Below are 26,886 nucleotides of genomic sequence, written 5' to 3'. Positions count from 1 at the left end.
TGCAAGAATATCCTCCACGACGAACACTACTGTGAAGAATCCTACGACCCACACCACATATTCCTCCGACTCCCTGGCCTCCTCATGCTATCATGTCCCTTCTCTTCCACCTTACCTTCCGCAACGTCCTGGCACTCTCGATCGCCATCCGCGTCGGCCTCATCATATATAGTGAATGGCACGACGCGCACTCAGTCGTGAAATACACCGACATCGACTACCGCGTCTTTAGCGATGCTGCTCGCTTCCTCCGTTCCCCCAGCGCTGACAACGTCGCGCAAGGACCTTTGGGGAGCCTGTTAGATCTTGGAGAGTACGTACCTCCACTCAAGTCCCATGCCGGTATATTGAAATACCCTGCTCAGTCCATACACACGCGAGACGTACCGCTACACGCCGCTGCTAGCGTTCTTGTTGCTCCCCAACGAATGGCTCCATCCCTCGTTCGGGAAGTACCTCTTCGCGGCCTGTGACATCTTGAATGGGATCATCATGTACCGGCTGCTTCGCACTGAAGTGGTCTCATCCGCGACGGGAAAGATAACAGACGTGTCTGCGCGTTTTCTTCTGCCCGTGCATGCTCTCGCTGACCTAAGCACCAGGCCGATGCTGCGTCGAGTAACGAAGTATTATTCTCCACGGAGCAGGCACCAACGGACGCGTCAAAAGGGACGACTTCGGCCTCCAAAGAACGTCTAGCGACCCTCTATTCGGCCACCCACCTCCTCAACCCCATGGTGTTCTCCATATCCACTCGGGGATCATCAGAAGCAGTGCTATCAACGCTCGTCCTGCTAACGCTCTATGCGGCCCTGAAGAGGCGCTGGGACGTTGCGGCTGTTTTGCTCGGTGTGAGCACCCATTGGAAGATTTACCCGTTTGTCTATGGTATCGCTTGCCTTGGGGTCATCACTAGCGAGATCGAGAACGACAAACATCTCGCGCAAAGGTCTTCAATGACTGCCGGCCCTTTCGCATACCTAGCGAAGCTTGTCAACAAGCGAACGCTGCGCTTCCTTGCCATCAGCGCGGGGACCTTCGTAGCGCTCGGCGTGGGCTGCTACGCTATGTACGTCAAGCCCCAGACTCTTCGGCCCTCGTCTGACCCGTCTACAGCTGGGGATATCCCTTCCTGTACGAGTCGTACCTCTACCACCTCCACCGACTCGACCATCGGCACAACTTTTCGCCTTACTTCTACCTTGTCTACCTTTCCTGGCACGACAACGTCGCGAACGCTACTCCTCGTCTCTCGCTGATACGGCGAGCCCTGCGATCCCCGCTTACCAGCTTCGTGCCGCAGATGGTGCTTACGCTGGGGACGGGGCTGCTATTCGGACGATGTGCCAGGGACCTGCCCTTCGCCTGGTTTGTGCAGACGGTGGCGTTTGTGCTCTTCAATAAAGTGTGCACATCACAAGTATGTTATGCGTTGGTTCCGAGCGCACTGAACCCAACTGACGTCGTATGCAGTACTTCCTCTGGTACCTGCTGCTACTACCCCTCATCATGCCCCGGCTACGCATGTCCCCGCGGAAGGCCGTATTAACCATCGCCGTCTGGGTGCTTTCGCAAGCCTTATGGCTTTGGAATGGCTTCAGGCTTGAGTTCCTTGGCGAGAACGTCTTCCTTGCACTATGGATGTCGTCCCTCGTGTACGTAGCGGGGCACGGATGGGTCCTCGGACAGATGATCGATGCATATACAGGAGTTGGGGAGGTGCAGAACAAGCCCAAAGTTGAATAAATAGTACAATTCGACAGTAAATTCCATGGCCCAGACTGAGGTCTACGCGAGTTTCGAATCGATGGCCTCCTTGGTGAGCCCTTCGGGCCCGTCGCGGATTTCGATGACCTTGTTCACGTCCGCCTGGCGTTGAAGAGGGAAATAGGTCAAGAGTTGTTAGCACATGCCAGGATCCAAGGACTGGGATCGTACCGTATTCTGGAAGTCGATGAGGGAGCTTGCGTGAAGGGTGAGCATGCCGATCTCTGAGCTTGATGGTGCCCAGTTGATCAGGACAAGGGGGTAAGACGTTCGCCCATCCTTGTGGTGAAGCTCGTAGGAGAGGACGACGTATCGAGGGCTGTTCTCCGGAAGTTCTGCGGCGAGAGAGGCGGTGTGAGCCCTCGCCACCTCGGCAACATCGATGCCTCGGACGCACCTTCCGCGAGGTCCTCGATGGAAATGTTGTCAAACTGCTCTACCTCCTCCATCGTCAGCTTCGCCTTGTTGATCTTAATGACGATGGCTGCATGTCCCTGGTCCCGGCGGGCAAAGCGGAACTTGCGCAGGGCAGTCTTGATCTCCTGCGGGATGTCGACCGTGTGGGACTGCCTCGCGTTCAGCGATCTCGGCGCACGCGTCGCCCACGACGAGCACTCGCCATGGCTGCTGCTGATGAATTTAAGGTGGGTTGACTGGGGTGGTGGAAGAGTGTCAGGTCACTAATGTCAGTGACCGCAAAGGTAACCGAAAAGGGACAGCGATAAGATAACACGGCTAGTTGGCAAGGGGCTGATCCATTGCGAGGGAGCGATTGGCGGATCGCGGCAGGCGGGATCTCACACACTTGTCCGCACTAGATTCTTGATTCAATGTGCTGACACCTCGTCATCGCCCTTGCCTCCCCCCACCACGTTCAGCCGACCTTATACGGAGCCTGCGAGGCTGCCGGTCGCTTACCATGTCCCGCACGCGCTTTCCGATATCGCGCACGCCGAGTACGGCGCCTACGACCCCGGGAGCCCTTCTGAGACCAGATGGTTCGGTCAACGATGAGGCCACGGGAATGCTACACGACATTGTGCACCACCACGAGCGCACCGATGTGACCATAGTCGAAGAGGAGACCCCTCGCGAGAGCAAGGACGGGCGTCCCTGGTACAAGAGGCCGAGCCCGTGGTGGTACGCCCCCTCCCCTCTACGCGTAAATTCCTCGCCCCTCATGCTGCTCTCCTCAGGATCTTGGCGATTATACCGTTCACGACGATGGGTGCGTTGCTCGCCTAGCCGTACTTATATACACTCCCTGAGATGCTCCCCCTCAGCCATGTCTGGCACCCTCGCTCCTAAGATTGAGATATACACGCGCCTCGTGTGCCGCGTGCATAGGCCCGACCTCTTCAAGGACACCTATCACTACGATCCTGCTACTACAGAGGGCATACTGGGCAAACCCAGGCCCGCGAACGGCATGATTGACCCCCATGATACCTTCCCTCATCCCGTTGCACGCGAAACCGTCCTTCATTTTGCCGCTGACGAAGGCGAGGAGGGCCCTACGAAACCGACATGCGCTTCAGACCCTCTCGTACAACGGATCGTCGCTCAGCTGTCTGCTGGTATGTTACATGCTCCCTATCTATGCACCCCATGCCAAACTATTTCATAGCCATGACCCTTTCCATGGGCGTCCTCGCCTGTCTCACTACTGGCTGGTGGGGATCGGTACGCCTGCTATTCGCTTCTTATGTCTCATGACGCTGACTTGACGCAGTTTTCTGACCGGCATGGCAGGCGTTCCGTTATGGGCATTTCCGTCTTTGGGTTACTGCTCACAGACCTTATCTTCATCTTCGTTACGCTATACCCGGATACCCCGCCCGGCGGGTATTGGTTCCTTGTCGTAAGCCTGGTCCATTCGTTGTGACGCAAAAAACGATACTGACGTTTCTCAGGTTGGCCCGCTGGTCGAAGGCACGCTAGGCGGTGAGTTTAACTGTCCATGCCTGAAGCTTGTTGCTCGACCTGTTTCAGGCATGACGGCAGCCAGTGCTGCTATGCACGCATATCTCTCCGATACTACCAAACCGGCTGAGCGCGCACGCTCCTTCTCCATGTTTATGGGCATGCTTTTCATCGGTGTCGCATTCGGCCCCACTCTCGGTGCCCTCCTCATTCGCGAGGCCGGTCTCATCTACATTTTCTTCGTCACCACGATCGTTCACATCGCGTACACGCTCTATGTGTGGTTCATTCTGCCCGAGTCCGTCTCGAAGGAGTCACAGCATGCGTCGGCGCTACAATATCAGGAGTCCCTGGAGGTGACTACGCATGAGCGCCGTGGGTCGCGCATCCGGGCTCTGCTCAAGCGAATGAGCGCGTTCTTGACCCCTTTGGCGGTTTTTTACCCTTACCGGACGAAGACGAATGGAAACCCTTTGAAGGCGCCTACGAGGGACTGGAGTTTGGTCTTCATTGCCCTTGCGTACGGCTTCACGACGAGCATCATGGTACGCACGCCTCATTCCTCTGTTTTGGCTTTTGGCTGACCCAAATAACTCCCCTAGGGCTCGTACAACTATACATTCCAGTATGCCTCGTCAACCTTTGGCTGGTCATCAGAGCAGGTCAGCAAACGGCCGCCTATCCGCCTATCCGCATGCCCTTACTAAGGTTCTATAGCTTGGCTACTTCCTTAGCTCGGTGGGGGCCGTCCGCGCCACTGTTCTCGTTATCCTCGTGCCCCGTGCGTGACCGCCTCGCTCCTACTCCGAGGGTGTCTACTAAGCGTCTCCATTCAGTCATTCTCAAAATATTCAAACCCGCCCCCGAGACCATCGAGTTCTATCAAGACGACGAGAGCGCGCCGCTCCTCAGCCGCCCCGGCGCACCGCGCCCGCAAGTAATCGTCCGCAAGGAGATTCACTCCCCCTTGTTCGACCTGCGCTTCGCGCGCGCGTGTTTGGCGGTGGAGGTTGTGGCATATTCCTTCATGGCGCTCGCACGGCATGCGTGGGCGTATGTAGGGGCCGCGATGGGTGCGGCGATTGGGGCGGCGCTGCCTGCGGCGTTGCAAAGTGTGGCGCTGGATATTTATGTGAGGAGGGGTGGGTCGGAGGCGGGGAAGTAAGTGGGATTTTTAGGGAGGAGGAATCGGTGCTAACGATGCCGTCAGGCTCTTCGGCGCACTTTCCGTGGTGCAGGCACTGTCTTCACAGATTGCGGGCCCATCTCTGTTTGCATTGGTCTACATGAACACCGTCGCCACCTTCCCCAGCGCCATCTTCTTTGTCGCCGTCGGTCTCGTCGCCTTTGCCTGCATCCTCCTCATCTTCGTCCGTATTCCGGACCACAAGAATAGTGTTGGGACGCCTTCGCCTGCCAGTGAGGACGAGGAAAGCAGGAGCGCGTATGCGGATAGCCGAAGTACGTCCCCGATGCCGGATTTGGGACGCGAGGTGACGCTCGTGGAACTTGGATCCGAGGAGGATTTGAATGCAGTGAGAGGGAGGAAGGGACAGGTGGGAGGGGAGACTGCATGAGCGCATAAAAGGAAGGTTGTTGAGAGCCACGCATGGTTAGTAGATAAGATGGACCCTTTGGAATCTTGCACTTGATTTATTTAGATACGACGTATATGTATCCACCCTTTGCCTACCTTACTCCCTGTTTGCTTGCTGTATCAGTATAATCGTCTTGTGCTGCGCAATTAGCTTCAATGGCATACAATTGCAACTGTGCAATAACCAAGTACAAGAGGATAGACAGTAGGTACACTCGAGAGTCCATGCCAGGGTATCCAATATATGCACGCGTAGTACAGGAGGATTCAGAGGTCCGTGAGTGAGCCATTTCACACACCATTGACCTCGTCCGCCGCGGACGACCACCACCGGTACCACCGCCACGCGCCAAAGCCAACTAGGGCATTGAACAGCCCGACGATGGACGAGCCCATCCCGAAGAGGGTGAACAGCCACCAGGTGATACCGACGACCTTGTCGAGGACGAGGCCGACGTAGCGCTTGGGCTTGGTCCAGGGGTCGGGGGATGGGTGGTAGCCTGAGGGGAGGCGGATGGTTGGGATGGTGTCGGTGCGCTGGGTGGGGGTCGGGAGAAGGAGCAGGGTAACGACGGGTTTCTGGGGGTCAGTCGTCAGTAATCGAGTGTGTGAAGAGGAAAGAGGGGACGAACATGGTCCGAGGTCGTATATGACGGTATTGAGGTATACAGAACATTTGTTATGGTCGACTCGGATGCCTCTGGGTCATCCGAATGTGTAGCGTAGAGGATGCGGTCGGTCCAGGCTGGTACGCGCGCGGGACTGTGGGTAAGACGGTCAGTCCACTATAAGCGCGACTCTAACAAGATAACCTACTTGTACTTGTCTACCGCGCCGATGATACACTTGTAGGTTGCCTTGAACTTCCAGAACTCGCCTTCATGCAAGCCTATGAAGGCTGTCCGCCGTTGCTTCTCGTTGGATAGCTGGTCGTACACCTTGAGCTCTTGTAGTTGCTCGTTGTTATCCATGAGGGAATAGCCCGAGCTGGTAGGCGGTGCTAGTGAATTGGGAAGGTCAAGGCGGAAGTTCACTGGTAAGGACCATGTATTAGCGACGAAGTATCTCATAGATCCAGCAGTGGTACTCACGGTCTCCAAAGAAGAACAGATGAGAGGAGTCGTAGATGGTCGAGGGAACATTGCTGGGTGCGCCAGGGGAAGGGGGGAAGAGCAAAGTGCCAACGATGTGGTTGTAGTCCGCTATGCGGTCTGCGACCTTCTCAGCATGGGCTGTTAGGTGCGCGCAGACGAACCTAAGCAATAGTGAGTACCTGGGTACGAAATGACGGGCCAAGAACACACGTAAAGGTTTCTCCCAGTCCCCCATCCTCCCCTGCAACGCGGAAACGTACGCCAGTAGCTCCCTTGTTCGACATGTAGCCTGGCCCGCAGCTCGAGTAGGACGTGTGTACGTCAGTGATCCTGCGCGCCACACCCTCATCGAGGGCGTATACCAGCAGCGCGACCCCTCCATTCACTATCTTCCCCACCAGTGAGTACTTCTCCTTGTTTGGTGCATGCGCTTCAATCTCGGCAAGGATATGTTGATGACGGCCCTCGATGACGGACTTGGACAGACCGGCGACTGCGTAAGGACATGAGTTCGACAGGCCTCATAAGAGGGGGGGGGGCGGAGACGCACGTCCGAGGTATAGTGGGAGTAGTTCTTGAAAGCCGACGGCAACAATATCTGGCGCACGCCTCTCCCGCGACAAGAAATGGGACACTTGAAGCGTGGGGGACAACCAGTCGACCAGATCTTGCGGAACGCCGTTGAGGCCTTGCAGCGCCGTGTTATACGACGCAATCTGGACCAGCAAGCGATCCTTGTGGTTGGGCGGGGGAGTCTGTAAGTCCGTGGCCATCGTTGATGTGGACGTTGGGCGAACGCGAGGAGAGGGGCCTCCTCCATTTCGTCTCCATGCGCGGGGAAGGTGACGCGATCGAGCAGTGACGTTATCGCCCTCGCGCCCACGTGCAGAAGCCTGAGTTCAACTTGGGAACACCCATTCAATAATTTATTCCAGCATCCTCGTACAATCATCGATAGCTAATATGCGTTACTACGGGCAGGTGGTTGATCAGAATACTCCAAACTCGAGATGCTTCCCTTAGGAGAATGGTTGTAATGAGCAGCATTCGGCCGGAGTGGTGGTAAGAAGACCTCGAAATCCTGAGATGCCTTGGACGAGTCCTTCTGTAGTTTAAAAGGTCAGAAAGAACCTCAAGGATGAAGCAAATGCTACACGTACGAAATGTCTTCCGACGGCGTCCTTCTCAGCCGCGACTGACGTGTAGCTGTAATGACGGGAAGGCGGTTGCGGTGTCGGACATGGCAGCGCTCTGCAGCCACACTCAGCCATGTACGCTGCTGAAGGAGCGATATGGCATCGCTCCTTGCGCTTTCGCCAGAGCAACAGGGCAACGAGTGCGATCACAATGGCAGCGACGCCGCCTATGACCCCACCGACTATAGCACCGATGTTAGGGCCAGACGACGTTGCCCCCACTGATGAAGGCGTGGAGGAGGCGGTGGAAGTGGCTGTCGAGGATGGTTCGAGCGTTGATTGTGACGGGTCTGTGCATCTGCGTTAGCGGCGCATGGTTAAGCGTTATTCTCGTACTGACCCGAAGCATAAATGGACTTTGCGTCAGAAACGCTGAAGTTACCTTCGGCGCTGTATTGCTATATGATTTTCAGTGAAAGATCGGGTAGGGCGATGCTAAGACGCACTGTCACATCGTAAAATGCCCAGTCGGGAACCACAACCGCGTCTTTAGCCGGGCATAAGCAAGATGATTGAACTCAGTGTCATTTACTAACCGGAAACGTCGTGCGGAAAACTATGTGCTTGTGAGCTTACGAGACTGGGCGTACATGACCGATCACTTACCCCTCGTCCGTGGCATCTGAGCAGCCGACCCTCCAATTATACCAGGAGCTTCGAACCTCATCAAGCTCTCGTCGGACACACTCACGTAAGAAAATGCTCCTACCTCGCTGAATGATCGGATTCATATCGACAGGCGACGCATGCCTGAACGAGGACATACGTGACCATTGAGCAAGCGCAATCGGTCTGCGTCTCCTCGGTGGGTGGCGAGAATGATTCCACTGCATTCTCAGTCAGCTCGTGAATGGGTATAGGGGTTGTTCACGTACGATCACTGCCACAAGCGGCCATGAGGCTAGAAGCGACCTCGCAGGGTGTTTGGCCAACGTCGTTCCTCATCTGCCAGACATACGCGTTATTCCAGTCGACCTTGGAGAGGTAGCGATCATGTACGCACCCAATTATACTTCCCCTGCTCATCAACTGAACACGAAAGCGTCGAATTCGAACTATCCGTACCGTCGCCACCCTCCTGGGCTCTCGCACTCAGAGCCGCGGAGGTGGCGACGACCGCGGCAACTGCGCGCATGGCGCGCATCCCTCCAAAGGGCCGTACTGAAGGTCGTCGTTGTCGAAAGAGAAGGGAGAAGAAAGCCGGTCATATCGCGCGATAGCGTTATGTATGTATGCCCGCCGTACACAGGAGTTGTGACACTGACATGGGCGTGCTCTGATGCACGGAATCATGACCGCTGTTTCAGTATGCGGGGGCCGCAACGGGTTTCGACTGCAAGCCGCCTCGCCGAGCGGTGGGGCGTGCGGCCAGAGCGGGACGAGAAGCCACTGGAGAGCCACCTGTGAACCGGGGTAACTAGGCCGGCGACCGTAACTCCAGTCGAGGAGTGGTATTCTACTTCGAGAGCTGGCTGCTTGCTGTGGTAGATTCGGAGGCGAAGGTTCCATGGGATGAGCAGTGTAGCGTCTCGGAGAAGACGTACGCAATGAAGCGCTTCCGTGTTAACAAGGACCCGCCGAAGACTCATTGGGAGGACACAGAACGCCCTGCATACAGGCACTGGAATCAATTGCATTTTGGACGATAGCAGACGTCGGTTGTATCAACCTAGAGTACAAGAAAGCAAGCTTGAGGCAGCGAGTTGGACGTGCTAGAGAGCAGAGGCGCGTTGCGACGAGGTGGCCCCGACGCGTACAGCTTACCCCGGCTTTTGATCTCAGCACGGAACAAAACCCAAGTTGAACTTCGGTGATCCGTCTCGGAATATGCCGCGGAGAAGTGGCTTACACGTGACAGTAAACGCGCGTCAAACTATACAGCGTTCCTCGGTATCTGCCGGCCGTCCCAATCAGCGAGGGCATCGTTACCCATAGACCGCAGATATCCGGCGTCGGCCTCAAGATCCTTCGCAATGGCGCCCAAAACGACGTGCGTTGCCTGCTGCTCTACATGAAGACGTTACTGACGATGTCCATAGCGTTCCTACCGCCCAAGTATGCACATATCCCCTCCCACTGTCCTCCGATCACCCTGACCCCATCCCGCCAGTCCATTGAGGTCCCCGAGACCCTTCTCAAGAAGCGCAAGCAGACTGAGAAGTCGCGCGAGGAGCGTCTTGCGAAGGCCGCGGAGGCTAAGAAGGTTCGTACATCCCCCATCCACCATTCTTCTGCTTTCTTTGCTATATGATGTATATCTTTTTCTTGACGGCTAGTTACTCACTATGCTGCCTTCAAACATACCATCTTTCGGGGCTGATCTTCCACGTAACACAACATACACTCGATCGCTGTACTGACCACTCTCTAGGCGTCCATTGCCAAGCGCAAGGTCATCTTCAAGCGCGCGGAGGCGTACGTGAAGGAGTACCAGGCTAAGGAGCGGGAGGAGGTCCGCTTGAAGCGGGCTGCACGAAGCAACGGTGACTTCTACGTCGCTGGTCAACCAAAAGTCTACTTTGTTGTCCGTATTCGCGGGTACGTCTACTTGCGTTTCGATCATGATCATCCGCTTATTTGCATCGCAGTATCAACGAGATCGCCCCCAAGCCCCGCAAGATTTTGCAACTCCTCCGCCTCCTCCAGATCAACAACGGTGTCTTCGTCAAGGTCACCCGCGCCACCCAGCAGATGCTCCGTCTCGTTGAGCCTTACGTGACCTACGGGTACGTTGCCTCAAATAGCTTTTGGTAATGGTCGTTAACACCATATTTAGCGAGCCGAACCTCAAGTCCGTCCGCGAGCTTATCTACAAGCGTGGATACGGCAAGGTCGACAAGCAGCGCATCCCCCTCTCCAACAATCAAATCATCGAGCAGAACCTCGGCAAGTACGACATCCTTTGCGTTGAGGACCTCGTGCACGAGATCGTCACCGCCGGCCCGCACTTCAAGCAGGTATGCCGAACGCCGGTCACTTCATCCGGCTTGTACTGACCGTTTCCAAGGCGTCGAACTTCCTCTGGCCATTCAAGCTCTCGAACCCGACCGGCGGCTGGAGAACGCGCAAGTTCAAGCACTTCGTCCAGGGCGGTGACTTCGGTGACCGGGAGGGCAACATCAACAAGCTCATCCGCCAGATGAACTAGGCGTTGGTCTGCCTGGCTTGTTGAGGGGACGGGGCGGGATGGAGCGAGATGTCGGTACTCGCGCCAGTCTGCGGCAACACACTCACGTACTTTACCGCGTATGCCCTTCATGTACTATGTTCGCTGCTTATGGTTGAACTTTCTATGGCAATATGCACGCTGCAAACAAACCAACAGAGCCCCCAAGAAGATGACGTTGAGCAAAGCCCGAGAGTGCTTGGCTTTGCCCCAAAAGAAAATGAGTCTGCTGCCGCTTGACAGGCAAAATGAAAAGGGACCTGGCGATGACCGAACAAGGCCATAACGCGACTGAGTCACCGCCTTAGCGCGCAGAGATCGAACGGACCAATTTTATCGTCCACGACGCCGCCCACCTCCCTACCGGCAAGCCTTCGCAGCATCGTGTGCAGCTATCGCGCCACAGAGTGGACCCCACGGCCTGAGAAAGCGCCAGCATATGTTCCAGGCGGCCAGGAAAGGCACTGCTTATTGCCGAGCGTCACCGGCCGCATCAGCCGTGTTCTACTACAAATACCCCACCTTCACATCTCGTCGCTCATCTTCTCGCCGCTGCTTCTCCACTACGCCCATGGCTTCCTTCCCTCCTCTCGCCCGACTTCTCTCCGCGAACGCCCAGTGGGCGGCGGACGTCGAACAGGTTGAACCTGGCTTTTTCGCCGAGTGCGCCAAGGGACAGACGCCGAGGGTGCGTGCGCCACTGCAGGCTCGGGGTCGCTACTGACGCGATAACCTGCAGGTTCTTTGGATCGGGTGCGCAGACTCTCGAGTTCCCGAGTCGGTCGTTACCGCTGCGCGGCCAGGCGACATCTTCGTGCACCGGAACATCGCCAAGTACGTCGTTCTCTTGCCAGCTGCCGGTTCCCATCCTAACGCGCCACGTCTTCCCCCCTTCTCCCCGCCACTCCGTACCCGCAGCCAATTCCATCCAGACGATATCAGTGCCCATGCGGTGCTCTCCTACGCCGTCGATCACCTCGGCGTTGAACACGGTGCTTTGTTTCTCTCATCTCCCGCTTGAAGCTATTCCAACCGATTCTCTTCTTTGCCGTTTGCAGTCGTTGTCGTAGGCCACAGCGAGTGCGGCGGCGCGACTGCATGCCTCAACGCCTCGGTCCAACTCCTCGAAGACGAGGCCCGGACGCCATGCTGCGACCCGTCTCAGCCCGCTGAAGCGCCCCTCAACCGCTGGCTCGCGCCGCTCACGAAGCTGGCTGCGGAGCTCAAGCTTTCGTCCGCGCCCCGCGACGAGGCGCTGGACGCCCTGGTTGAGGAGAACGTAAAGGCGCAGGTATGTGTCGTATCTCTGCGCGACGGGGCTGCGGACTGACCGACTCCGCGACCAGGTGGAGAACATCATCCAGTCGCAGACCATTCAGAAGGCCTGGCAGAACGGTAAGAGCCCTCGCGGAAAGGAGGTCTGGGTTCACGGATGGGTACGTCGTAGCATCCACCGTACGGAGCCGTCATGCTAATGTGGCTCTAGGTCTTCGACCTCTCCATCGGCAAGCTCAAGGACCTCGAGATCTCGCAAGGTCCCAAGGGCGCTATCCTTGATCTCCACGCCTAGAACCTATCTATAGAAGTATATCTTATATTAGTTGCAAGTGGTAAGCCATGTTTAGGAAGAAACAGTGATGTCCAGTATCTCTACTACGCTTTGATGCATATGAGCGCGACCAGCGCTGTATGGCTGCGCGGCCCCATGACCTCTTTGCGTACTCGTGGGGGGTGCTTTCTGTTAGCCCAGGCATGCCCCTGGTCTTCAGCGTGGTCGAGAGGACGAGGCTAGAGCTTCACAGCTTGCAATGAGAGGATCGAGGCCATAGGTCACTGACAAGGAGTGCCTTATACGCAACAAGGACCAGTCTTATGAATTTCACAAGCCTTCCAACACATGTTTCTGACCTGACTTTCAACTGAATGAATGGCCGACGAGCATCGCATCACGGAGGGCAACTACAGCGTCTTTGACTGAGCTCGGTTGAGCAGCGAGCTTCACGCAGAATCGATGACAGACTACAGTCAGAACATGGTGCATAAACGTGTGTTGGATTGGCAAGTTCGTATCTAACTAATGCAAAAACGTAGGAGATTGAGCGTAAGGATGTTGGGACACTAGGTGACCGCCTTATCCATGGGGCACATGCCGGGATAGACGGCCAAAGAGTGCCCCAGTCCGTCTGAGGTGCAGATGATGAAGGGCTGCCTTGAGACTGGCAGCCTAACATGTGGGATAGATGCACCTGGGTAGTTGTTAAAAGATGAAGAAGAAATTTTGAGGATCGATGGTTTTTAAGGTGGGCAGTCACGTGTCACTTGAGGGCAGGTCGGACCGCGTCGCACGGTCACTTGATTTCCGTGGCATTCAGCGAGTCGTTACCTGGCGTCATGGTTCGACGTGCTTGCGCCGTTACTAAGTGCTTCGTCGTGGTCATGACGGAATACGTGACTGCACGGATATATCCGTCAGCAAATCAGAGCGCGACGCTCTTATCGCCGACGACATAAGACCACCAATTCCCAGAGGACGCATTCCCCTCATCTCAGCTTCACCTCGAGCCTGCCCAATCATCATGGTTAACAAGACCTTCACGCTCAGCGACGGCAACAAGATTCCCTGGATTGGCTTTGGTACGGGCACTGCTCTGTACAACCAGGACGCGTCCGCCCCTGTGAAGCAGGCGATCGCGAATGGCTTCACGCACCTGGATGGCGCGCAGATCTACGAGAACGAGGACTCCTTGGTCGGTCTCTCTATGCTCCTATATGCGCCACTCACTGATGCGTCGATATAGGGCGCCGCGATCAAGGCATCGGGCAAGCCGCGCTCCGAGCTCTTCATTACGACGAAGCTAAGCCCGAAGTTCACGCTGGCCCCGGGAGAGTCCGTGAAGGAATCGCTGCAGGAGTCGCTGAAGAAGATCGGCGTGGACTACGTCGACCTGTTCCTCGTCCACCAGCCGCTGCCATTTGCTGAGAATGGTACATTGCCCGCTCTGTGGGTCGGTCTGGAGGGCCTTGTGAAGGAGGGCCTCACGAAGTCGATCGGTGTCAGCAACTTCAAGGTCTCTGACCTTGAGAAGCTCCTGCCTGAGGCTGCAATCCCGCCCGCCGTGAACCAGGTACGTGTTGCTCCGTGTCGTCACTCGTGGCTCTCATCCTTGGCCAGATTGAGCTGCATCCCTACGTCTGGCGGTCAGCAAAATCTATCTACGACTTCTGCAAGTCGAAGGGGATCGCGGTCGCATCGTACAGCGGACTCCAGCCTATCGTGAGTATATGCGCCTCGAATTATCACCCATCGCTTCTAAGACGCCATATAGACCGGTGGCAAGGGTGGTCCCTTGGACGACATCCTCCCCGCTATCGCCGCGCGTCTGTCGAAGGACTATGGCAAGACCGTGACCCCCGCGCAGGTGCTCATGAAGTGGCTGATTCAGAAGGAGGTCATCATTATAACGTGAGTCTACCGTATTCACTGTTGACTGCAAGTCGCTGAGATGGCGTCCTCAGAACCACCACCAAGAAGGAGCGCATCGAGGAATATCTCGACGCGATCAATGTGCCCGACCTGACCACGGACGAGATCAACCAGATTGAGGAGAACGGCGTGAAGGTCCTGAAGCGCTTCTACATGAAGCACGTCTTCCCCGAGGGCGAGTAAGGGTCGTTCGACAGCAACAACACATATAATGTATAGTAGGAAGGCGCAAAGCAGGATGTATTCTAGTCGTCGATGAACAACGCGATGGTTCAGAAGAACGGTGCGCGGGGCGAGAATAATCATTTTTGTCCTGGAGGCAGTAGACGAAGGTGCGTCGCCTTTCCACCCGCCGCCCCACTGATACTTCCGCACGCTGGCAAGAGATCCCGCGCCTCGAGGATGTGATGCAGTGCTCGGGGGAGGCAGAGCGGTGGTCATCTGCCATTCATAATCTTCATGAAAGGGGCCAAGAGATGATTACTCGGGAGATTATGGCACACTCGTGGGGCTCATCACTGCATGCAACCATCTCGTATCCATCTCACGGTCCTCCTTCCTGTGCGCCTTCTGCGAGTCCGACTCTTGTCCGCCCTCGCCTAGGCACCCTGGCCTTGGCGTGTCGATCCAGCTGCGAGAGACGTCCTTCACCCCTCATGGTCTCCCCGTAATCCCGGCGCCTAAATCCTCGCAATCTAACGGGCGGCGCTAATCACCTCGTTGCGGCGCGTGCCTTGGCGGAGTGTATGCATGGGTCGGGCAGGACTCGGGCGGGGTGCCAACTGACAACGATCTCAAAGGCTGAAGAGAACCGCCGCTGCCTGTCAATCAACAAGCCAGATAAATGCCGTGCCACCGACCCCTTGTTTCGCGGGTTGAGGGGGCTTTATAACCGCCAAGGAGGACGCGCGCGCCTGGTCTCCGCGCTCCCCGCCTGGTGCCCGTACGTGATCCCCCTTCGAGGTCAACAGCAGGTGTTCGCGCGCGATGACCGTCCTCCGCACGCTTTCCACGGTTGCGACTGTGCTACTTCTCGCGCGTCAGGCGGCGGGGCAGAATGCCCAGTGCACAGATTCGCAGTTTGATTGGGTGAGCACACGTTTGTCGATTCTGCACGGATCTGACCATGGCGTACCGTAGTCGTACAACTCGATCAAGCAGTCTCCCTGCGATGTCCTCGTTAACTTGGGTGCTGTGTGCAACGGCGGCAGTACGTACGCCTCGATGCGCGTGATGAAGATCACTACTGACTCGCGCCCTTCAACAGTCTTCAGCGTGCCCAGCCTGAGCTCTGGCGAGCAGTACGTTGGTCCGGATCCCCAGTTTGCGACCGACTGCCGGTGCAACACGGTCTTCTACTCGATGCTAGCGGCATGCTCGGCGTGCCAGGATGCGGAGTACATTGGATGGACGATGTACTCGGCAAACTGCTCGAGCGTTGCTATCGAGGAATTCCCCAGGGATATCCCAGGCGGCACCCGGATCCCGCACTGGGCGTATCAGGATGTCGTGGTGCGTACGCATCTGCAGGCCTTGTGATCTCGACTCACCTGCCCTACAGACCAACAACACGTTCGACATCCAGACGGCCATCAACGACGCCTACTCGAACGCGCCCGAGTCGACCGCATCCGCCAAGCCCACCTTCTCGACCTCGAAGTCCTCCGGACACAGCACGGCCACTGGCTCTGGCATGGAGTCCAGCGGCTCCTCGTCCGCATCGGGCGGCGGCAGCAAGACCAACGTGGGCGCCATCGCAGGCGGCGTAGTAGGAGGCGTTGTCGGCCTCGCAGCCATCATCGGCCTCGTGTTCTTCTTCCTTCGTCGTCGCAAGCAGCAGCGCGCGAAGGCGCCTTCGTCGGCGTACCTCGCGCCGCCGATGTCCTCTGCGACGCCGCCTCTGCCGCCCTCGACGCCCGGTGCCTTCAGCGAGAAGACGGAGTTCGTGCCGCCGAATGCACCGCCGACGCCAAAGCTTTATGTGAGTGTTGAATTGATGACCGAAAAATTCTCACTCCAGGGCTGACGATGCTCTCAGGACCCCTCTGATCCCACGACCTTCCCGTCGTCGCCGGCGCCCACGGGCACGACGTACAGGCCCGAGTCGCAGTACGATACGAGCGTACCGTACGGTGCGACGACGCTGCCGTACACTAATCAGTACGATGGCAGCAACAACAATGCGCCATATCACCAGCCTCAGGCGCAGCACTACAGCGGCGTGCCAGAGGTCTGAAGGGAATTGTGGGGATGAAAGCGCTTTGCTGGCGGCTTGTACGATGCTTGACATACTGGTGCAGGATTTCTCATTTTTCTACTTTGCCTGCCACTCCCTGGATGTCTGTATATTATGAATGATCATGAACTTACGCTCTCATGCGACGTATATGTCTGAGCGAGGGACGTAGCCATTTCTACATGAGCGTGCCGAGTGCCAAATCACTCAATCCTTGTACATGGTCTCGCCTGCAACCATTGATTTACTGATGGAAGGTTCGTCAATCCTTTGACTCGTTGCCGATGAGATTCTCGTCCGCCACTGAGAATCAAACAGGCCAACTTGTCGATATGGGGCACCAAATGGGAGTCCCCGGCACAACCTTGTAGTCGTCCTGGTCGGACTCAACCGACGCTGGCTGCGGTCGAGCCGAAAGGGATGGTGTCACTTAATCCGTCCAATGTTATTGACCCGCACGGTCTTATTTTCATTCTGAGTGTAAGCCCGGTCTGGTCGAAGTAAAGGATCTCTCAGTCCATCCGCCTCACTCGTACCACTGCCTCCCGGGCATAGAGCCATTAGCCTAGTACTTCACCCCATGATTCCCCTGGAACCGCGGGTTTAGCACCTTCTCCTCGTTCGGGATGTCCCCGATCGTCTTCCACTGCAACCCCCTCGGCGGCGCATACGCGATCTTCATGGGCGCGCTGAGGAATTCGGCATCCCACTCATCGTCGGGGACGTAGGTGGCGAGCACGGAGACGCGCGGCGAGAGGGAGGTGAAGAGGGGCTTGATGGAGGCGGGGGCCTGGGTGGCGGGTTAGCAGCGTGAATGGTAGTTCATGAGATAGAGCATAGAGGTACTTATGCAATGAACTAAGCCACGGACCTTGAACCCCTGCCCCACCGGGAACCAACTCGGGAAATACGACACCGCGATCATGATCCTGTCCTCCGTGCTCGGATTCGGCATCCCCGCGTGCCACACGCACATATCCCTGAGCACGACGCTCCCGAACTTGACGTCCACCTGCGAGGGCGGGCGCACGGCACGACGCTCCTCGAGCCGCGCGGGGATGATGTCGCAGGTGGGCGCGTCGGCGTCGAGGGATGCCCACATCTGGTCGCGCTGCCCGGTGTTGACGTGCGTGCCGAGCCAGAATTCGGTGGAGCCGTTGGCGGGGACGAAGTCTGGAGGGGGGTGGTGAATGCCAGGTCGCGAAAGGGTAGGGTCGAGGGCAGCTACACATACCTGACAAGAGGAAGTTCGCGACCATTCCCCAGCGCGCCTCGGGGTGGCGGTAGGAAGCGTCCTTATGCACGGGCTGGCGCTCGGTCGTCTGCGCGCAGGCAACGTTGGCAGTGATGAAAGGGAGTTGGAGGTTCGGCCCGAGGTAGTGCTCGGCCATGGAAACGACGAAGGGATTGGTGTAGACAGAGGGCAGCTGGAGGGCGGGGTCGGAGAGGGGTGGTGATTGAAGGAAATTGGCTGGGTGTGGGATGAGTATACGGCGGAGTGCAAGTGTCAGGTAGGAAAAGGACGTAGGGAAAGGGGATGGAATATCATGGACGGTAAGTACTGACATGCAACGCCGTGGTTAAACTGCGTGAGATCAAGCTTCTGGCTCTTGATCTTGTGCGCGGTGGGCAGCATGGAGTCGCGTAGCTTCTCGAGGTCGGAGATGGGGACGATGTTGTTCAAGACGAGTACACCATCGCGGTGCAGGAGCTCAAGTGCGCGCTGCAGGTTCGCTGGGGTCCATTTGCCGCTCTGGGAATTGAGTTAACGGTGCACGAGAGATGCATAGGAACATACCTCGCGCTCAGCGTCCGTAAGAGTGACGGAGCCTGGGGTAATGGGTAGCTGGACCATATCGACAGGAGTGGAAGGTGATGCTTGAACTCGGGAGAAGATGTCGGTACTCTACCTCCTCCACTCGGTCCCGTGTCCTCTTAAGAACGATGCACGATAAGCAGCATTTCAAAAGGCTATCGGATTCTGAAGATACCGAGCTATGGGACAGTGGGAGGGAAGCATACAAGCTACATACGAGCGCGCCATCCGCGACCTTGGCCGGCTAGGGGTAATGGTCCCCACTTCTAATCTCGAGACATCTTTCCCCCTCGAGCGGTATGAGCTCCGGCATTGGAGGGGGAGGCTAGGGGAAGCTGGGTACATATGTTGCGAGGAGAGCGGAGTAGGTTCGAGCAGCGTCCATCATCTGAAAACGCAGCGTACAGAGATGAAGGAAGAGACGAAGGAGGGTGATGAAATGGTAGTCGAGAACGAGGGTACGAACGCGAGGTCGGGCCGGAGACGCGATCGACGCGAGCCACGCGTCGTGACATTGCCTACTTCCTGACGCCATGAGCCACGACGAGCAAACGACTGTGCGCGACGCGCACGACGACGTTGACGCCACGGACGTCGTTCCCCCCGTTCTTGATGATGACGCGTATCTCTTTGACCCGCTAGAAACGCCCGTCCCCGCGTCCCTCGAAGGGGAGGCGGCACCGGCTATCCCGACGGGGTACGCTGAGACGAATGTGCACGGTGAGTAGAGTACGTAGATTGCAACGAGGGACAGCTCTGAAAGCTTTTTAGATACAGAAAAATATGCGGACGCGCTCGGTGCGGTCAGCACGTCCATCATCACACAGGTCATTCCCCAGCGCTCGCTAGCGCCGGAGGTGCTACCCTTCGCGTCGTCATTAGGTCCGCAGAATCTTGCTCTAGCAGCGCTTGCGGTCGCTATACTTCTAGTTTCTGGTGAGCTGAGTCCCCCTTCACCTCCACGTATGCTGCTCTCGCACCCTTGGCTGACTCGCGCTTTTCAAGTGCTGGTGCTCTTCACCAAACGTCGCTCTGCTACGAAGGGGAATGCACTCCTTCTAGTCGGCCCGCCGGATGCGGGGAAGTCTGCGATACTATCCGCGGTACGGTCACCTCACTGCTTTCTATACTACACGCGCTGATATCTTATACTTCTCTCCTCCCCTCTTCCGACTTCCCTCTGCTCTTCCCATCCTTATCCCTCTTCTTCCCTTCCTCTTCTTTTCTTCCCGTTTGCTCCGTCGAACAGCTCGTCTACAAGCACACCCTCTCCACGCAGGCCTCCCTCCAGACCAACTCCGCCTTCGCCACACTCCCCAACCTCAAGCAGCCCCTCCGCATCATCGACGTCCCCGGGCACCCCCGCGTGCGCGACCAGTTCAGGGCGCACCTCCCCGCCGCGCGCGCGATCGCGTTCGTCGTCGACGCCAGCACAGTCAGCAGGAACGGTGCGAGGGTGGCGGAGTGAGTGTTGTTGGACGTTCGTGTTAGGTCTTTTAGCTGACCATAGACTATCACCCCCGCACAGGCACCTCCACACCCTCCTCCGCGCCCTCTCTCACCTTCCTCCCTCTCAGACCACACCTTGCCTCGTCATCCTCGCACACAAATGCGACCTCCTCAAGTCTGGTGCCCCCGCCCTCGCCGCCTCCCGCGTGCGCACCGTCCTCGAGCGCGAGCTCGAGCGACGCCGGGCAGCCGCGGCGGAAGGCATCGCGGTCGAGGGGATGGGCAGTGGAGGGGACTTGGGCGGTGGGGTGGGGATCGGGAGAGCAGGCGACGATGCTGCGCAGGAGGAAAATGGGGGCGACGGGCTGGAGTGCGCGGGCAGCGGAGTGTTCAGCTTTGATACCTGGGAGGGCGGGGAGGTGACATTTTTGGGCACGTCGACGCCGGTGGGGAAGGGGGCCGATGAAAAGGAGCAGCAGGGTCTGGCCGACTTGGAAGCCTGGTTAGAAGATCACTTCGCATAAATGTAGCGCCTGCATTTGTTTGAAGAATCGGACGCATCCCGAGTTGCGTGGACGAATCCCCAGTTGCGCGTCGCTGGAAGTCCATCAGTCACGCTCTCAAGTGTGGCATATCCGTCAGATCATGAAAGGTTTCAACCAGTCTATTGTCCATTACGCCGCACAGTCGTATGTACGGCAACTAACACTACCAGTACGTATGCATGCAAGAAAAAAGCCAGGAAAAATCGATGATACAGAGACATGCAGAAAACAACAAGACATGCATATGCAGAACGACGCGGGACTAACAGGTCCTAAACTCAGATGACTTCACTCGATACTCTTCACATGCTATTCTTCACTTCACCCTCGATTCGAAGATCTGAGAGACTGAAGTCAGCCTACCGCGTTCATTCTGTAACGAGAATATGCTCACCATTCAAAAACCACCACTCACACCGCCTCCAACCTCCTCACCCCCTCCTCCCAATCCTCCACCGCAACCGTCCCCTCCGCCCGACACACCGGGCACGCCACCTCCACTCTCCCATCCACCCTCGTCTCCTCCGCGCCCCTCAGCGCCACCCGCTGTGCACTAACCAAGCAAGGTGGGTGCAGGAGATGCTCGCAGACAGGTTCACCTATTCCTTCATCAGCACCTATCTCCCCATCAGCACCACTCCCATCCTCAGAGCGCATCCCCTCACCTGAGTCGCCAGCACGGCTGATCCTAATCTGCCGCTTATCCCCCTCCCCCACCTCCATCATCGGATCCTCGTCCGACGGACCCACGCCACAACTATGATCGCTGCACCGCAGCCCCGCCTCCCGCTCGCGCTTCTCGACCACCTCGCGCACCGAAGGGCCAGGGGCGGGCGGGAGCGTCCACTCACGGCGCGGACGCGGTTCGGGGCGGATGCCGCCGGTGCTCATGCGCGCGGTGCGCCGGCGGGGTGGGGCGTCTGCGCCAGGAGTAGTCGCGGCATCGGGCGTTGGGTTGTCGGTGCCAGCGCCGGTGGCCGGATTGGGCCCCACCCGCTCCGGAGGTGTAATACCCTCGAGGATAACCTGCGGCGGGCCGCCGTCTGGTGGGAACAAGATGCGCGCCGTCGCCGTCGCCGTGAAGGTATCGATGAGCTGAGGCTGATTGGCACCGTCGTTGGTCGCTGGAGGTGGGTTGGCGGTAGCAGCTGGAGGGGCTTGTGGTGGGGGATTAGTGGCGGCGGCTGGCGGTGGTGCGGTGTTGCCGGCTGCTTGCGGCGGCGCATTGCCTGGTACAGGTGCTTGCCCGAAGAATCCACTCGCAAGCCAAGGCGGGCGCTGTCCTCCCAAGTTGATGCCCGCACCTCCGAGCCCGAGACCCACGGGGATCGCACCCCCAAGCGGAATCGCACCCCCGCCCAACGGGATCGCCAAACCTTCCAAGCCCGGTAGGTGGATCGGGAAGGGCTGCGCTCCTTGTTGCGCTCCTTGACCTGCTCCTTGACCCCCTTGTGCTTGCGCGCCCGCCGCTTGACCTGCCGCTCCTGAGCCCTGCTGTCCCATCCCTCCAGCTTGTTGCACACCTGGTTGCGTATCCTGCTGCACGCCTAGCTGCGTATCACCACCCCCCTCCCTCACCGCCTCCTCCCCCCTCCTCAGCTGCTCCCGCACCTCCGCCATCCGCTCCACCGCCCCCGGCTCGCCGAACGCCTGCCCAAAGGCCGCCTGGATCCCGTTCCGGAGCGTCTCTTGCAGGTGCGCCATCGTGCCCGGCTGGGGTGGGGTGGGTTGAGGTTGTTGAGTTGCTTGGGGCTGAGGTTGTGTGGTAGGTTGAGGTTGTTGAGTAGGTGCTTGGGGCTGAGCTCCCGTCGGCTGAGGCACCTGGACGGCGTGCGGCACCGCAAACGCCCCCAGCGGAATCCCACCCACCCCCGGCCCCGCGCCCTCCAAAAAGAAATCCATCCCCGTGTCCTCCCCGCCGGGCCCGACCAGCGTCACCCCCCGGCCGTCCGCCGTCGGGTGGTAGTGGTAGCCCGAGCCCTCGAGGCCAGGCAACAGGGGCGTGAAGGGCAGGGCGTGGTCGCCAGCGTGGTCGCCTGCGTGGCCGCCTTCGTGATCGTGATGCCCGTTCTCGCCTTCGGCGTGCTGCTGCTCGCCAGCATGGGCCTGCTCGTTGGAATCGTTGTGAGGCTGATCATCGTCACGGTCCTCGTCCATCGCCTCCCCATCATCCTCCTCCTCCTCCTCCTCCTCCATCCCCTCCCCGCCTATCGGCTGCAAAAACATGTCGAACCCGATGCTGAGCGTGCCGCCCGGGAAGGGGATCGTAAAGTTGTTGGGCGGGGCATTGGACGCGGTCGTGTTAGGTGCAGGTGCGTTCGCGTTAGGCGGAGGACCACTCGTCGCCTGAGTTTGTTGAGGCGGCGCTTGAGGAGGAGGAGGAGGCTGAATATCAGCGGCTGCTGGCTGGGGAGGGGTCGGTGCTGGCTGAGCTTGAGAAGCGGCTGCTGGCTGAGCTTGTTGAGCGGCGGCCGGCTGAGCTTGTCGAGCGGCGGCCGGCTGAGCCGGCTGAGGTGGGGGTGCTTGAGGAGCGGCTGCCGGCTGAGGAGCGGCTGCCGGCTGAGGCGTTGGCGCCGCACTCTGCCCTCCAGACGCAGCCGCAGCCGTCTGCCCTCCAGTCACAGTGGCAGCACTCTGCCCTCCAGACGCATTCGCAACAGTCTGCCCTCGCCCTCGTCCCCCCAATCCACCCGAACCCGCGCCCATCGACACACCTGTACAAAACAAAGAAAAAAAAAGAATAATCAGCATAAGTCTTATCCTCGCAATAGCACAAGCTCCTTCTCGGGGTAGCATAGGCCCTATCGTCGCAGTAGCATGAGCCCCTTCTCGCAGTAGTATCCGCACCGAAATTCACACAGCAAAAACCCCCTAAAAAACCCACTCAAAAAAAAACCCCTACTCACCCGACGGTGGCCCCCCAAAGATCGAGTTCATCATCGCCTCGACCCAGCTGGCCATATGCGCCTGCTGCGCGGGCGTGTAGCCGGGCCATAGCGCTTCGAGTGGGTTCGGTCTTGGGCCTCGTTCTGCAGGGGGATTTGGCCCTCGCTCTGCGGTTGGGGTGCGTCTTCGGCCTCGGCCTCGTGCTTGCGTGCCAGCCGCCTGAGGCCCAGCGCCAGGCGTGGCGCCTGCATTCGGTGCCGGCGCAGGTGCCGCTGCTGGTGAGTTCGCCTGCGCCGCTCCTAGGGCGTTCGCCTGTGCCGTCGCCGGTGTCGCTGCTGCTGTAGCCGTCGCCGGGGCAGGTGCCGCTGGTGCGTTCGCCGCCGTTGGTCCAGCACCACCGCCCGCAGCCGTGCCAACTGCTGTCGTCGGTCCAGCACCACCGTCCGGTCCACCTTGCGTCTGCACTCCGACTCCCCCTTGTGTCTGGACTCCGATTCCACCAGCCACCACACTAGCACCAGCCCCACCACCCGGTCCACCCGGCACAGCACTCGCCACATCCACCCCTGCCGCACGCAGCGCATCCCCCCTCTGCCCGAGCGCCTCCCCGAGCGGCCCGTGCAGGAGGTCGTCCATGAGCCGCGCGAGGGGTGGGCGGTCGGCGGTGGTGGGGTCGGTGGGATTGGTGGTGGTGGTGGTGGTGGGGTTGGCGGCTGCGGCCGGAGGTGCCTGACCTGCGGCTGCGCCAGGACCTGCTTGACCCGTATTCGCTTGAGGCTGAGCACCTAGAAAAGTATCAATATCATAATTGTGAGAAAAAAAAACCAAAAACTCACCTCCACCCGTCGCATCCATCGCCCCCTGCACGCCCGCGCCGCCGGCTGCGAGGTTGAAGGGCTCGTTGGCGGCATTTGCCGTCGTACCAGCACCCGCTGCTAGTCCTGCTGCATCTCCCGCCTGTCCTTGCCCTAAATTCGCACCACCCCCTGCACCAGGCTGCGCAGCGTGTCCCGGCACCGGAATCGTAAACGCGCCGATCGGAATCCCTCCCAACGGAATGCCTGCTCCTCCTTGTCCTCCCAAAGTAAACGGGATTCCTCCCTGGCCACCCAAAGTGAACGGCCCGATTGGGATACCCCCTGCACCTCCATTCGCACCACCACCAGCGAACGTGAACGGAACTCCCCCTTGTCCGCCCAAAGTGAACGGCCCTATCGGGATTCCTCCTGCTCCCCCTTGTCCTTGACCACCGAGCGTGAACGGCACCCCACCCCCCAGCGGCACCCCATACCCCTCCCTCCTCCAAATCCGCTTGTCAGGGTCGACGTCAAACCGACACGTCGGACACGTCGTCTGTCTCGGCCTCGAGAACCAGGGGATCAGGCACTCGGCGTGGAAGACGTGCGAGCAGGGGAGGGCGACGATGCGGGGTGGGGTGGGGGGTGAGTTGGGAGCAGCAGCTGTAGTATGCGTGCCGGCACCTACAGCAGGGCCGGTGGAAGCTGCTGACGCGTCGTTCGCGTCGGCTGCAGGCGCGTCATTTGTGGTGGTAGCCGCCTCCCCCGCACCACCCTCCTTCCTCTCCTCACCCCCACCCTGCGCCCAGCCCCCACCACTCCCCTCCAACAACCCCTCCCAACAGATTGCACACCCACTCCCCTCAGGGGACACCCGCTCCATCCTCTGCACCAACCCCACAGGCACCTCCTCCAACGCATCAATAATCTGCCTCGCCTTCGCCGGATCATCGCGCTCGGACTGGGTGTAGAGGAAGGGGAGGTCGGAAAAGGGGCCCATGGGCCGTGGCGTGGCGGGGGGATTTTGGTTGCGGCGGGGACGGGGGAGAGTGTTGGGGGGAGGGGGGTTAGTTGGAGGAGGTTGGATAGGAAGGTTGGCGAGAGGAGTGTTGGTAGGAGGCTGGTTGTTGGTAGGTTGAGTGACAGGCTGTGCATTGGGAGGAATGGGCTCGGCGCCAAAGAGCCCCGCGAAGAAGTTGTGGTTGACGGTCGGCGGACCTTGGCCGGTGACGCCTGCGATATCTCGTCGCAGGATGTCGGCGAGGGTGGGGGCGTGGGGTTGGGGGGCGTTGGCGGCGTCGGCGGCTGTGGGGTGGGTGTTAGTATTGTGGATGTGGGTGTTAGGTTACGGGTGTTGACGAAGAGGGAAAATGGAATGATGGGCGAGTGGTGTCGATAGTGAAGTGATATTGAGGATGGTCGGCGCGTAAAGGATGAAGATTCCAAAGGGGAAATGGACGGACCTTGACTCTGCCTAACGAAATCGCGCATGGTACGTGAGAAGAGCGCGGCGAGGGGGTTGTTGAGAATGGGGTCGTCGGCGGGTGGCTGATGGTGGGCGTGGTCGTGTGGGGCGGTGGGTGGTAGAGGCGGATCCGCATTGGGCGCGGCGGCGCTCGTGTTCGCATGCGCGTCAGATGACTCGCCAGCCGGCGTGCCCGCCCTTGACTCGCGCTCTGCGGCGCGGGTGGCGGGGTGGCGCCTATCGCGGTCCTGGTCGCCATCTTCGAGCACGCGGCCGCGGCGGCGGTTGGGCGTAGGATCATCAACAGGCTCCAGCCCCGGCATCCCGTCGTCTTCATTGTCGTCCGCCATGGGGACGTCGGTGGTATCGTTCGCGCTGTCGGCGGGCGCATTCGTGTTGGATGACTCGCCATGTGCGTCGTCATTCGACTGAGCGAGCCGGTCATCGTGCATGATCACGTCCTCTGGCGTCGACGACATCTGTGTGTGTTGTAGGTGTTGGTGGTGGTGGCAAGACAGAACGGGTAGGAAATGAAAGAGACAAACAAGGCGCGCGGGACGACAATGACGAGGTGCGTGGCGCGCCGTGATTGCCTTTTTGGGATCGAATGTTCTGGCACATTTCGGGGCGGTCGGGCCGGAACGCGCTATGGACGCGACCACGAGCAGCACGAGCGCGATGGCAGCCTCCTCGTCCAGCACACCATCTGCATCGTCACCGTCAAGCTCGCCTACGTCACCAACGACGACTATCCTCGTTGGCACACTCACAACATGCAAGTCCGTCACGCGCACAGCCCGCCCAGCGCCTAGCTGACCTCCTTGCAGCCGCGACTGCCGCCTTCGTGACAGGTTTGCACGGCATATGGACCAATCGACCTCAGTACACGGTCGCGACTGGCCTGGCAGCGGTCAATAGTGGCGTCACTGCTGCAACCTTCTTTTGTGCGTGTCTACTCCTCCGGCTGGCGTGCTTGGCCTACCTCAACATGGCGCGCCTGCGCCTGCTCGTGTGACGATCGGACTGACATGCTACCATCACCCACCCAGCCCTTCGCGAATTCGTCGTACGACCTCTCCTGCGAGACCATGTCCCGCCACCAACGTCCGTCCGACGCGAGAACCTGGTCGAGAGCGGCGTCAGCGGTGCATTGACAGGTGGTTTACTCCGAGGGATTCGATGTCCGTACTCCCCCATCCTCTTGCTGCTCAAGCACTGACATTCCTCTAGCCGGTCCACCCGCCGCCGTCTCCGGAGCCCTCATCCTCGGCACCCTCACCACCTCCCTGCAGTATGCCTTCAACGCCGTCCGCTCAAGACCTCCACCTTCCTCAACCGCTGCGGCTACCTCTGCCTCACTGAATGGTGCGCTTCTCCTTCCACCCCTCTTCCTCTCCCCTCCCCCCTCTTTCCCTGCCCCCTCTTCCCCCGTCCCTCCCCCTCCCCTCGTCCCTCCCCCTCCCCT

The 26,886-nt window shown here is 58.9% G+C and overlaps 13 protein-coding genes across 13 annotated transcripts in view; 8 read left to right on the top strand and 5 right to left on the bottom strand.

The window, feature by feature from the left end:
- Positions 1 to 92: 92 nt before the first annotated feature.
- On the top strand, positions 93 to 1,746 carry SCHCODRAFT_050315 (glycosyltransferase family 50 protein; the record flags this gene model as incomplete). The annotated part of the gene is made up of 5 exons (XM_003035233.1): positions 93 to 272; positions 382 to 559; positions 700 to 1,069; positions 1,117 to 1,420; positions 1,474 to 1,746. The coding sequence occupies 5 exons, from the start codon at positions 93 to 95 to the stop codon at positions 1,744 to 1,746; spliced, it is 1,305 nt and encodes a 434-aa protein (XP_003035279.1).
- Positions 1,492 to 2,478, bottom strand: SCHCODRAFT_02605597 (glia maturation factor beta). Its single transcript, XM_003036035.2, has 4 exons — positions 2,387 to 2,478; positions 2,165 to 2,333; positions 1,939 to 2,102; positions 1,492 to 1,869 (listed from the first exon to the last, which is right to left on the bottom strand). The coding sequence occupies exons 1-4, from the start codon at positions 2,387 to 2,389 to the stop codon at positions 1,789 to 1,791; spliced, it is 417 nt and encodes a 138-aa protein (XP_003036081.1). The 5' UTR covers positions 2,390 to 2,478; the 3' UTR covers positions 1,492 to 1,788.
- Positions 2,479 to 2,615: 137 nt separating this feature from the next.
- On the top strand, positions 2,616 to 5,624 carry SCHCODRAFT_02605593 (MFS general substrate transporter). Its single transcript, XM_003035234.2, has 11 exons — positions 2,616 to 2,907; positions 2,964 to 2,995; positions 3,051 to 3,344; positions 3,395 to 3,450; positions 3,500 to 3,628; positions 3,681 to 3,711; positions 3,760 to 4,235; positions 4,293 to 4,352; positions 4,408 to 4,471; positions 4,527 to 4,851; positions 4,901 to 5,624. Exons 1-11 carry the CDS (start codon positions 2,687 to 2,689, stop codon positions 5,265 to 5,267), a joined length of 2,055 nt encoding a protein of 684 aa, XP_003035280.1. The 5' UTR covers positions 2,616 to 2,686; the 3' UTR covers positions 5,268 to 5,624.
- Positions 5,579 to 7,154, bottom strand: SCHCODRAFT_02661211 (DNase I-like protein; the record flags this gene model as incomplete). Its single annotated transcript, XM_003036036.2, has 6 exons — positions 5,579 to 5,866; positions 5,920 to 6,049; positions 6,104 to 6,320; positions 6,379 to 6,542; positions 6,592 to 6,874; positions 6,932 to 7,154. 6 exons carry the CDS (start codon positions 7,152 to 7,154, stop codon positions 5,579 to 5,581), a joined length of 1,305 nt encoding a protein of 434 aa, XP_003036082.2.
- Positions 7,155 to 7,418: 264 nt separating this feature from the next.
- On the bottom strand, positions 7,419 to 8,983 carry SCHCODRAFT_02015531 (uncharacterized protein). The gene is made up of 8 exons (XM_050341532.1): positions 8,581 to 8,983; positions 8,453 to 8,522; positions 8,287 to 8,404; positions 8,184 to 8,231; positions 8,114 to 8,133; positions 8,024 to 8,064; positions 7,918 to 7,975; positions 7,419 to 7,867 (listed from the first exon to the last, which is right to left on the bottom strand). The coding sequence occupies exons 1-8, from the start codon at positions 8,719 to 8,721 to the stop codon at positions 7,494 to 7,496; spliced, it is 870 nt and encodes a 289-aa protein (XP_050202787.1). The 5' UTR covers positions 8,722 to 8,983; the 3' UTR covers positions 7,419 to 7,493.
- Positions 8,984 to 9,481: 498 nt separating this feature from the next.
- SCHCODRAFT_02742667 (60S ribosomal protein L7) lies at positions 9,482 to 10,923 on the top strand. The gene is made up of 7 exons (XM_050347169.1): positions 9,482 to 9,567; positions 9,617 to 9,632; positions 9,688 to 9,780; positions 9,949 to 10,115; positions 10,166 to 10,303; positions 10,354 to 10,534; positions 10,585 to 10,923. The coding sequence occupies exons 1-7, from the start codon at positions 9,551 to 9,553 to the stop codon at positions 10,723 to 10,725; spliced, it is 753 nt and encodes a 250-aa protein (XP_050202786.1). The 5' UTR covers positions 9,482 to 9,550; the 3' UTR covers positions 10,726 to 10,923.
- A 166-nt stretch (positions 10,924 to 11,089) lies between these two features.
- Positions 11,090 to 12,467, top strand: SCHCODRAFT_02605577 (carbonic anhydrase). The gene is made up of 6 exons (XM_003035236.2): positions 11,090 to 11,431; positions 11,483 to 11,577; positions 11,662 to 11,735; positions 11,802 to 12,034; positions 12,090 to 12,179; positions 12,230 to 12,467. The coding sequence occupies exons 1-6, from the start codon at positions 11,183 to 11,185 to the stop codon at positions 12,311 to 12,313; spliced, it is 825 nt and encodes a 274-aa protein (XP_003035282.2). The 5' UTR covers positions 11,090 to 11,182; the 3' UTR covers positions 12,314 to 12,467.
- A 679-nt stretch (positions 12,468 to 13,146) lies between these two features.
- Positions 13,147 to 14,508, top strand: SCHCODRAFT_02605574 (Aldo/keto reductase). The gene is made up of 5 exons (XM_003035237.2): positions 13,147 to 13,490; positions 13,542 to 13,868; positions 13,916 to 14,017; positions 14,070 to 14,206; positions 14,260 to 14,508. The coding sequence occupies exons 1-5, from the start codon at positions 13,320 to 13,322 to the stop codon at positions 14,408 to 14,410; spliced, it is 888 nt and encodes a 295-aa protein (XP_003035283.2). The 5' UTR covers positions 13,147 to 13,319; the 3' UTR covers positions 14,411 to 14,508.
- Positions 14,509 to 15,640: 1,132 nt separating this feature from the next.
- SCHCODRAFT_02484207 (uncharacterized protein) lies at positions 15,641 to 16,463 on the top strand (the record flags this gene model as incomplete). Its single annotated transcript, XM_003035238.2, has 3 exons — positions 15,641 to 15,739; positions 15,789 to 16,208; positions 16,266 to 16,463. 3 exons carry the CDS (start codon positions 15,641 to 15,643, stop codon positions 16,461 to 16,463), a joined length of 717 nt encoding a protein of 238 aa, XP_003035284.1.
- Positions 16,464 to 16,900: 437 nt separating this feature from the next.
- SCHCODRAFT_02605568 (uncharacterized protein) lies at positions 16,901 to 18,437 on the bottom strand. Its single transcript, XM_003036037.2, has 5 exons — positions 18,262 to 18,437; positions 18,030 to 18,216; positions 17,698 to 17,934; positions 17,335 to 17,636; positions 16,901 to 17,253 (listed from the first exon to the last, which is right to left on the bottom strand). Exons 1-5 carry the CDS (start codon positions 18,316 to 18,318, stop codon positions 17,029 to 17,031), a joined length of 1,008 nt encoding a protein of 335 aa, XP_003036083.1. The 5' UTR covers positions 18,319 to 18,437; the 3' UTR covers positions 16,901 to 17,028.
- Positions 18,438 to 18,792: 355 nt separating this feature from the next.
- Positions 18,793 to 20,340, top strand: SCHCODRAFT_02605565 (uncharacterized protein). Its single transcript, XM_050344171.1, has 5 exons — positions 18,793 to 18,999; positions 19,051 to 19,215; positions 19,285 to 19,382; positions 19,529 to 19,743; positions 19,808 to 20,340. Exons 1-5 carry the CDS (start codon positions 18,813 to 18,815, stop codon positions 20,250 to 20,252), a joined length of 1,110 nt encoding a protein of 369 aa, XP_050202785.1. The 5' UTR covers positions 18,793 to 18,812; the 3' UTR covers positions 20,253 to 20,340.
- A 254-nt stretch (positions 20,341 to 20,594) lies between these two features.
- Positions 20,595 to 25,973, bottom strand: SCHCODRAFT_01272500 (uncharacterized protein). Its single transcript, XM_050341362.1, has 5 exons — positions 25,420 to 25,973; positions 23,996 to 25,261; positions 23,180 to 23,944; positions 20,668 to 22,987; positions 20,595 to 20,613 (listed from the first exon to the last, which is right to left on the bottom strand). The coding sequence occupies exons 1-4, from the start codon at positions 25,898 to 25,900 to the stop codon at positions 20,685 to 20,687; spliced, it is 4,815 nt and encodes a 1,604-aa protein (XP_050202784.1). The 5' UTR covers positions 25,901 to 25,973; the 3' UTR covers positions 20,595 to 20,613; positions 20,668 to 20,684.
- An 11-nt stretch (positions 25,974 to 25,984) lies between these two features.
- The window catches only part of SCHCODRAFT_01187345 (uncharacterized protein), a gene marked incomplete at both ends in the record, with an annotated part of 1,944 nt that continues 1,042 nt past the window's right edge, over positions 25,985 to 26,886 (top strand). The window contains 4 exons of the mRNA XM_050341196.1: positions 25,985 to 26,177; positions 26,249 to 26,365; positions 26,471 to 26,602; positions 26,652 to 26,728. Of these exons, the coding sequence (XP_050202783.1) occupies positions 25,985 to 26,177; positions 26,249 to 26,365; positions 26,471 to 26,602; positions 26,652 to 26,728 (519 nt within the window). The remainder of the gene's footprint in view (positions 26,178 to 26,248; positions 26,366 to 26,470; positions 26,603 to 26,651; positions 26,729 to 26,886) is intronic.

The sequence above is a fragment of the Schizophyllum commune genome (assembly GCF_000143185.2).
Source record: "Schizophyllum commune H4-8 unplaced genomic scaffold SCHCOscaffold_1, whole genome shotgun sequence".
Taxonomy (NCBI): Eukaryota; Fungi; Basidiomycota; class Agaricomycetes; order Agaricales; family Schizophyllaceae; genus Schizophyllum; species Schizophyllum commune.
Note: the sequence above shows the minus strand (reverse complement) of the source record. Positions and strands in the feature narration are given on the sequence as shown.

What these genes read in the sequence shown, in the direction of transcription:
- SCHCODRAFT_02605597 (XM_003036035.2), bottom strand. An exon ending in CATCGAGGACCTCGCGGAAG is followed by an intron (nt 2,103 to 2,164) that starts GTGCGTCCGAGG and finishes CTCTCGCCGCAG; the next exon opens with AACTTCCGGAGAACAGCCCT. An exon ending in TCATCGACTTCCAGAATACG is followed by an intron (nt 1,870 to 1,938) that starts GTACGATCCCAG and finishes CTTCAACGCCAG; the next exon opens with GCGGACGTGAACAAGGTCAT.
- SCHCODRAFT_02605593 (XM_003035234.2), top strand. Translation starts at nt 2,687, where the DNA reads ATGTCCCGCACGCGCTTTCCGATATCGCGCACGCCGAGTACGGCGCCT. An exon ending in GCGGGTATTGGTTCCTTGTC is followed by an intron (nt 3,629 to 3,680) that starts GTAAGCCTGGTC and finishes GACGTTTCTCAG; the next exon opens with GTTGGCCCGCTGGTCGAAGG. An exon ending in TCTCGTTATCCTCGTGCCCC is followed by an intron (nt 4,472 to 4,526) that starts GTGCGTGACCGC and finishes GTCTCCATTCAG; the next exon opens with TCATTCTCAAAATATTCAAA.
- SCHCODRAFT_02015531 (XM_050341532.1), bottom strand. Translation starts at nt 8,721, where the DNA reads ATGCGCGCCATGCGCGCAGTTGCCGCGGTCGTCGCCACCTCCGCGGCT. An exon ending in TTTTCCGCACGACGTTTCCG is followed by an intron (nt 8,065 to 8,113) that starts GTTAGTAAATGA and finishes GCCCGGCTAAAG; the next exon opens with ACGCGGTTGTGGTTCCCGAC. An exon ending in AAAGTCCATTTATGCTTCGG is followed by an intron (nt 7,868 to 7,917) that starts GTCAGTACGAGA and finishes GCAGATGCACAG; the next exon opens with ACCCGTCACAATCAACGCTC.
- SCHCODRAFT_02742667 (XM_050347169.1), top strand. An exon ending in AGGCCGCGGAGGCTAAGAAG is followed by an intron (nt 9,781 to 9,948) that starts GTTCGTACATCC and finishes ACCACTCTCTAG; the next exon opens with GCGTCCATTGCCAAGCGCAA. An exon ending in CCGGCCCGCACTTCAAGCAG is followed by an intron (nt 10,535 to 10,584) that starts GTATGCCGAACG and finishes ACCGTTTCCAAG; the next exon opens with GCGTCGAACTTCCTCTGGCC.
- SCHCODRAFT_02605577 (XM_003035236.2), top strand. Translation starts at nt 11,183, where the DNA reads ATGTTCCAGGCGGCCAGGAAAGGCACTGCTTATTGCCGAGCGTCACCG. An exon ending in GTGCACCGGAACATCGCCAA is followed by an intron (nt 11,578 to 11,661) that starts GTACGTCGTTCT and finishes CCGTACCCGCAG; the next exon opens with CCAATTCCATCCAGACGATA. An exon ending in AGGAGAACGTAAAGGCGCAG is followed by an intron (nt 12,035 to 12,089) that starts GTATGTGTCGTA and finishes CTCCGCGACCAG; the next exon opens with GTGGAGAACATCATCCAGTC.
- SCHCODRAFT_02605574 (XM_003035237.2), top strand. Translation starts at nt 13,320, where the DNA reads ATGGTTAACAAGACCTTCACGCTCAGCGACGGCAACAAGATTCCCTGG. An exon ending in ACGAGAACGAGGACTCCTTG is followed by an intron (nt 13,491 to 13,541) that starts GTCGGTCTCTCT and finishes GCGTCGATATAG; the next exon opens with GGCGCCGCGATCAAGGCATC. An exon ending in ACAGCGGACTCCAGCCTATC is followed by an intron (nt 14,018 to 14,069) that starts GTGAGTATATGC and finishes GACGCCATATAG; the next exon opens with ACCGGTGGCAAGGGTGGTCC.
- SCHCODRAFT_02605568 (XM_003036037.2), bottom strand. Translation starts at nt 18,318, where the DNA reads ATGGTCCAGCTACCCATTACCCCAGGCTCCGTCACTCTTACGGACGCT. An exon ending in GTTTAACCACGGCGTTGCAT is followed by an intron (nt 17,935 to 18,029) that starts GTCAGTACTTAC and finishes TCCCACACCCAG; the next exon opens with CCAATTTCCTTCAATCACCA. An exon ending in CGCGAACTTCCTCTTGTCAG is followed by an intron (nt 17,637 to 17,697) that starts GTATGTGTAGCT and finishes ACCCCCCTCCAG; the next exon opens with ACTTCGTCCCCGCCAACGGC.
- SCHCODRAFT_02605565 (XM_050344171.1), top strand. Translation starts at nt 18,813, where the DNA reads ATGAGCCACGACGAGCAAACGACTGTGCGCGACGCGCACGACGACGTT. An exon ending in CGCTGAGACGAATGTGCACG is followed by an intron (nt 19,000 to 19,050) that starts GTGAGTAGAGTA and finishes AAAGCTTTTTAG; the next exon opens with ATACAGAAAAATATGCGGAC. An exon ending in AGTCTGCGATACTATCCGCG is followed by an intron (nt 19,383 to 19,528) that starts GTACGGTCACCT and finishes TCCGTCGAACAG; the next exon opens with CTCGTCTACAAGCACACCCT.
- SCHCODRAFT_01272500 (XM_050341362.1), bottom strand. Translation starts at nt 25,900, where the DNA reads ATGTCGTCGACGCCAGAGGACGTGATCATGCACGATGACCGGCTCGCT. An exon ending in TTTCGTTAGGCAGAGTCAAG is followed by an intron (nt 25,262 to 25,419) that starts GTCCGTCCATTT and finishes CCCACCCCACAG; the next exon opens with CCGCCGACGCCGCCAACGCC. An exon ending in GATGGATGCGACGGGTGGAG is followed by an intron (nt 23,945 to 23,995) that starts GTGAGTTTTTGG and finishes ATACTTTTCTAG; the next exon opens with GTGCTCAGCCTCAAGCGAAT.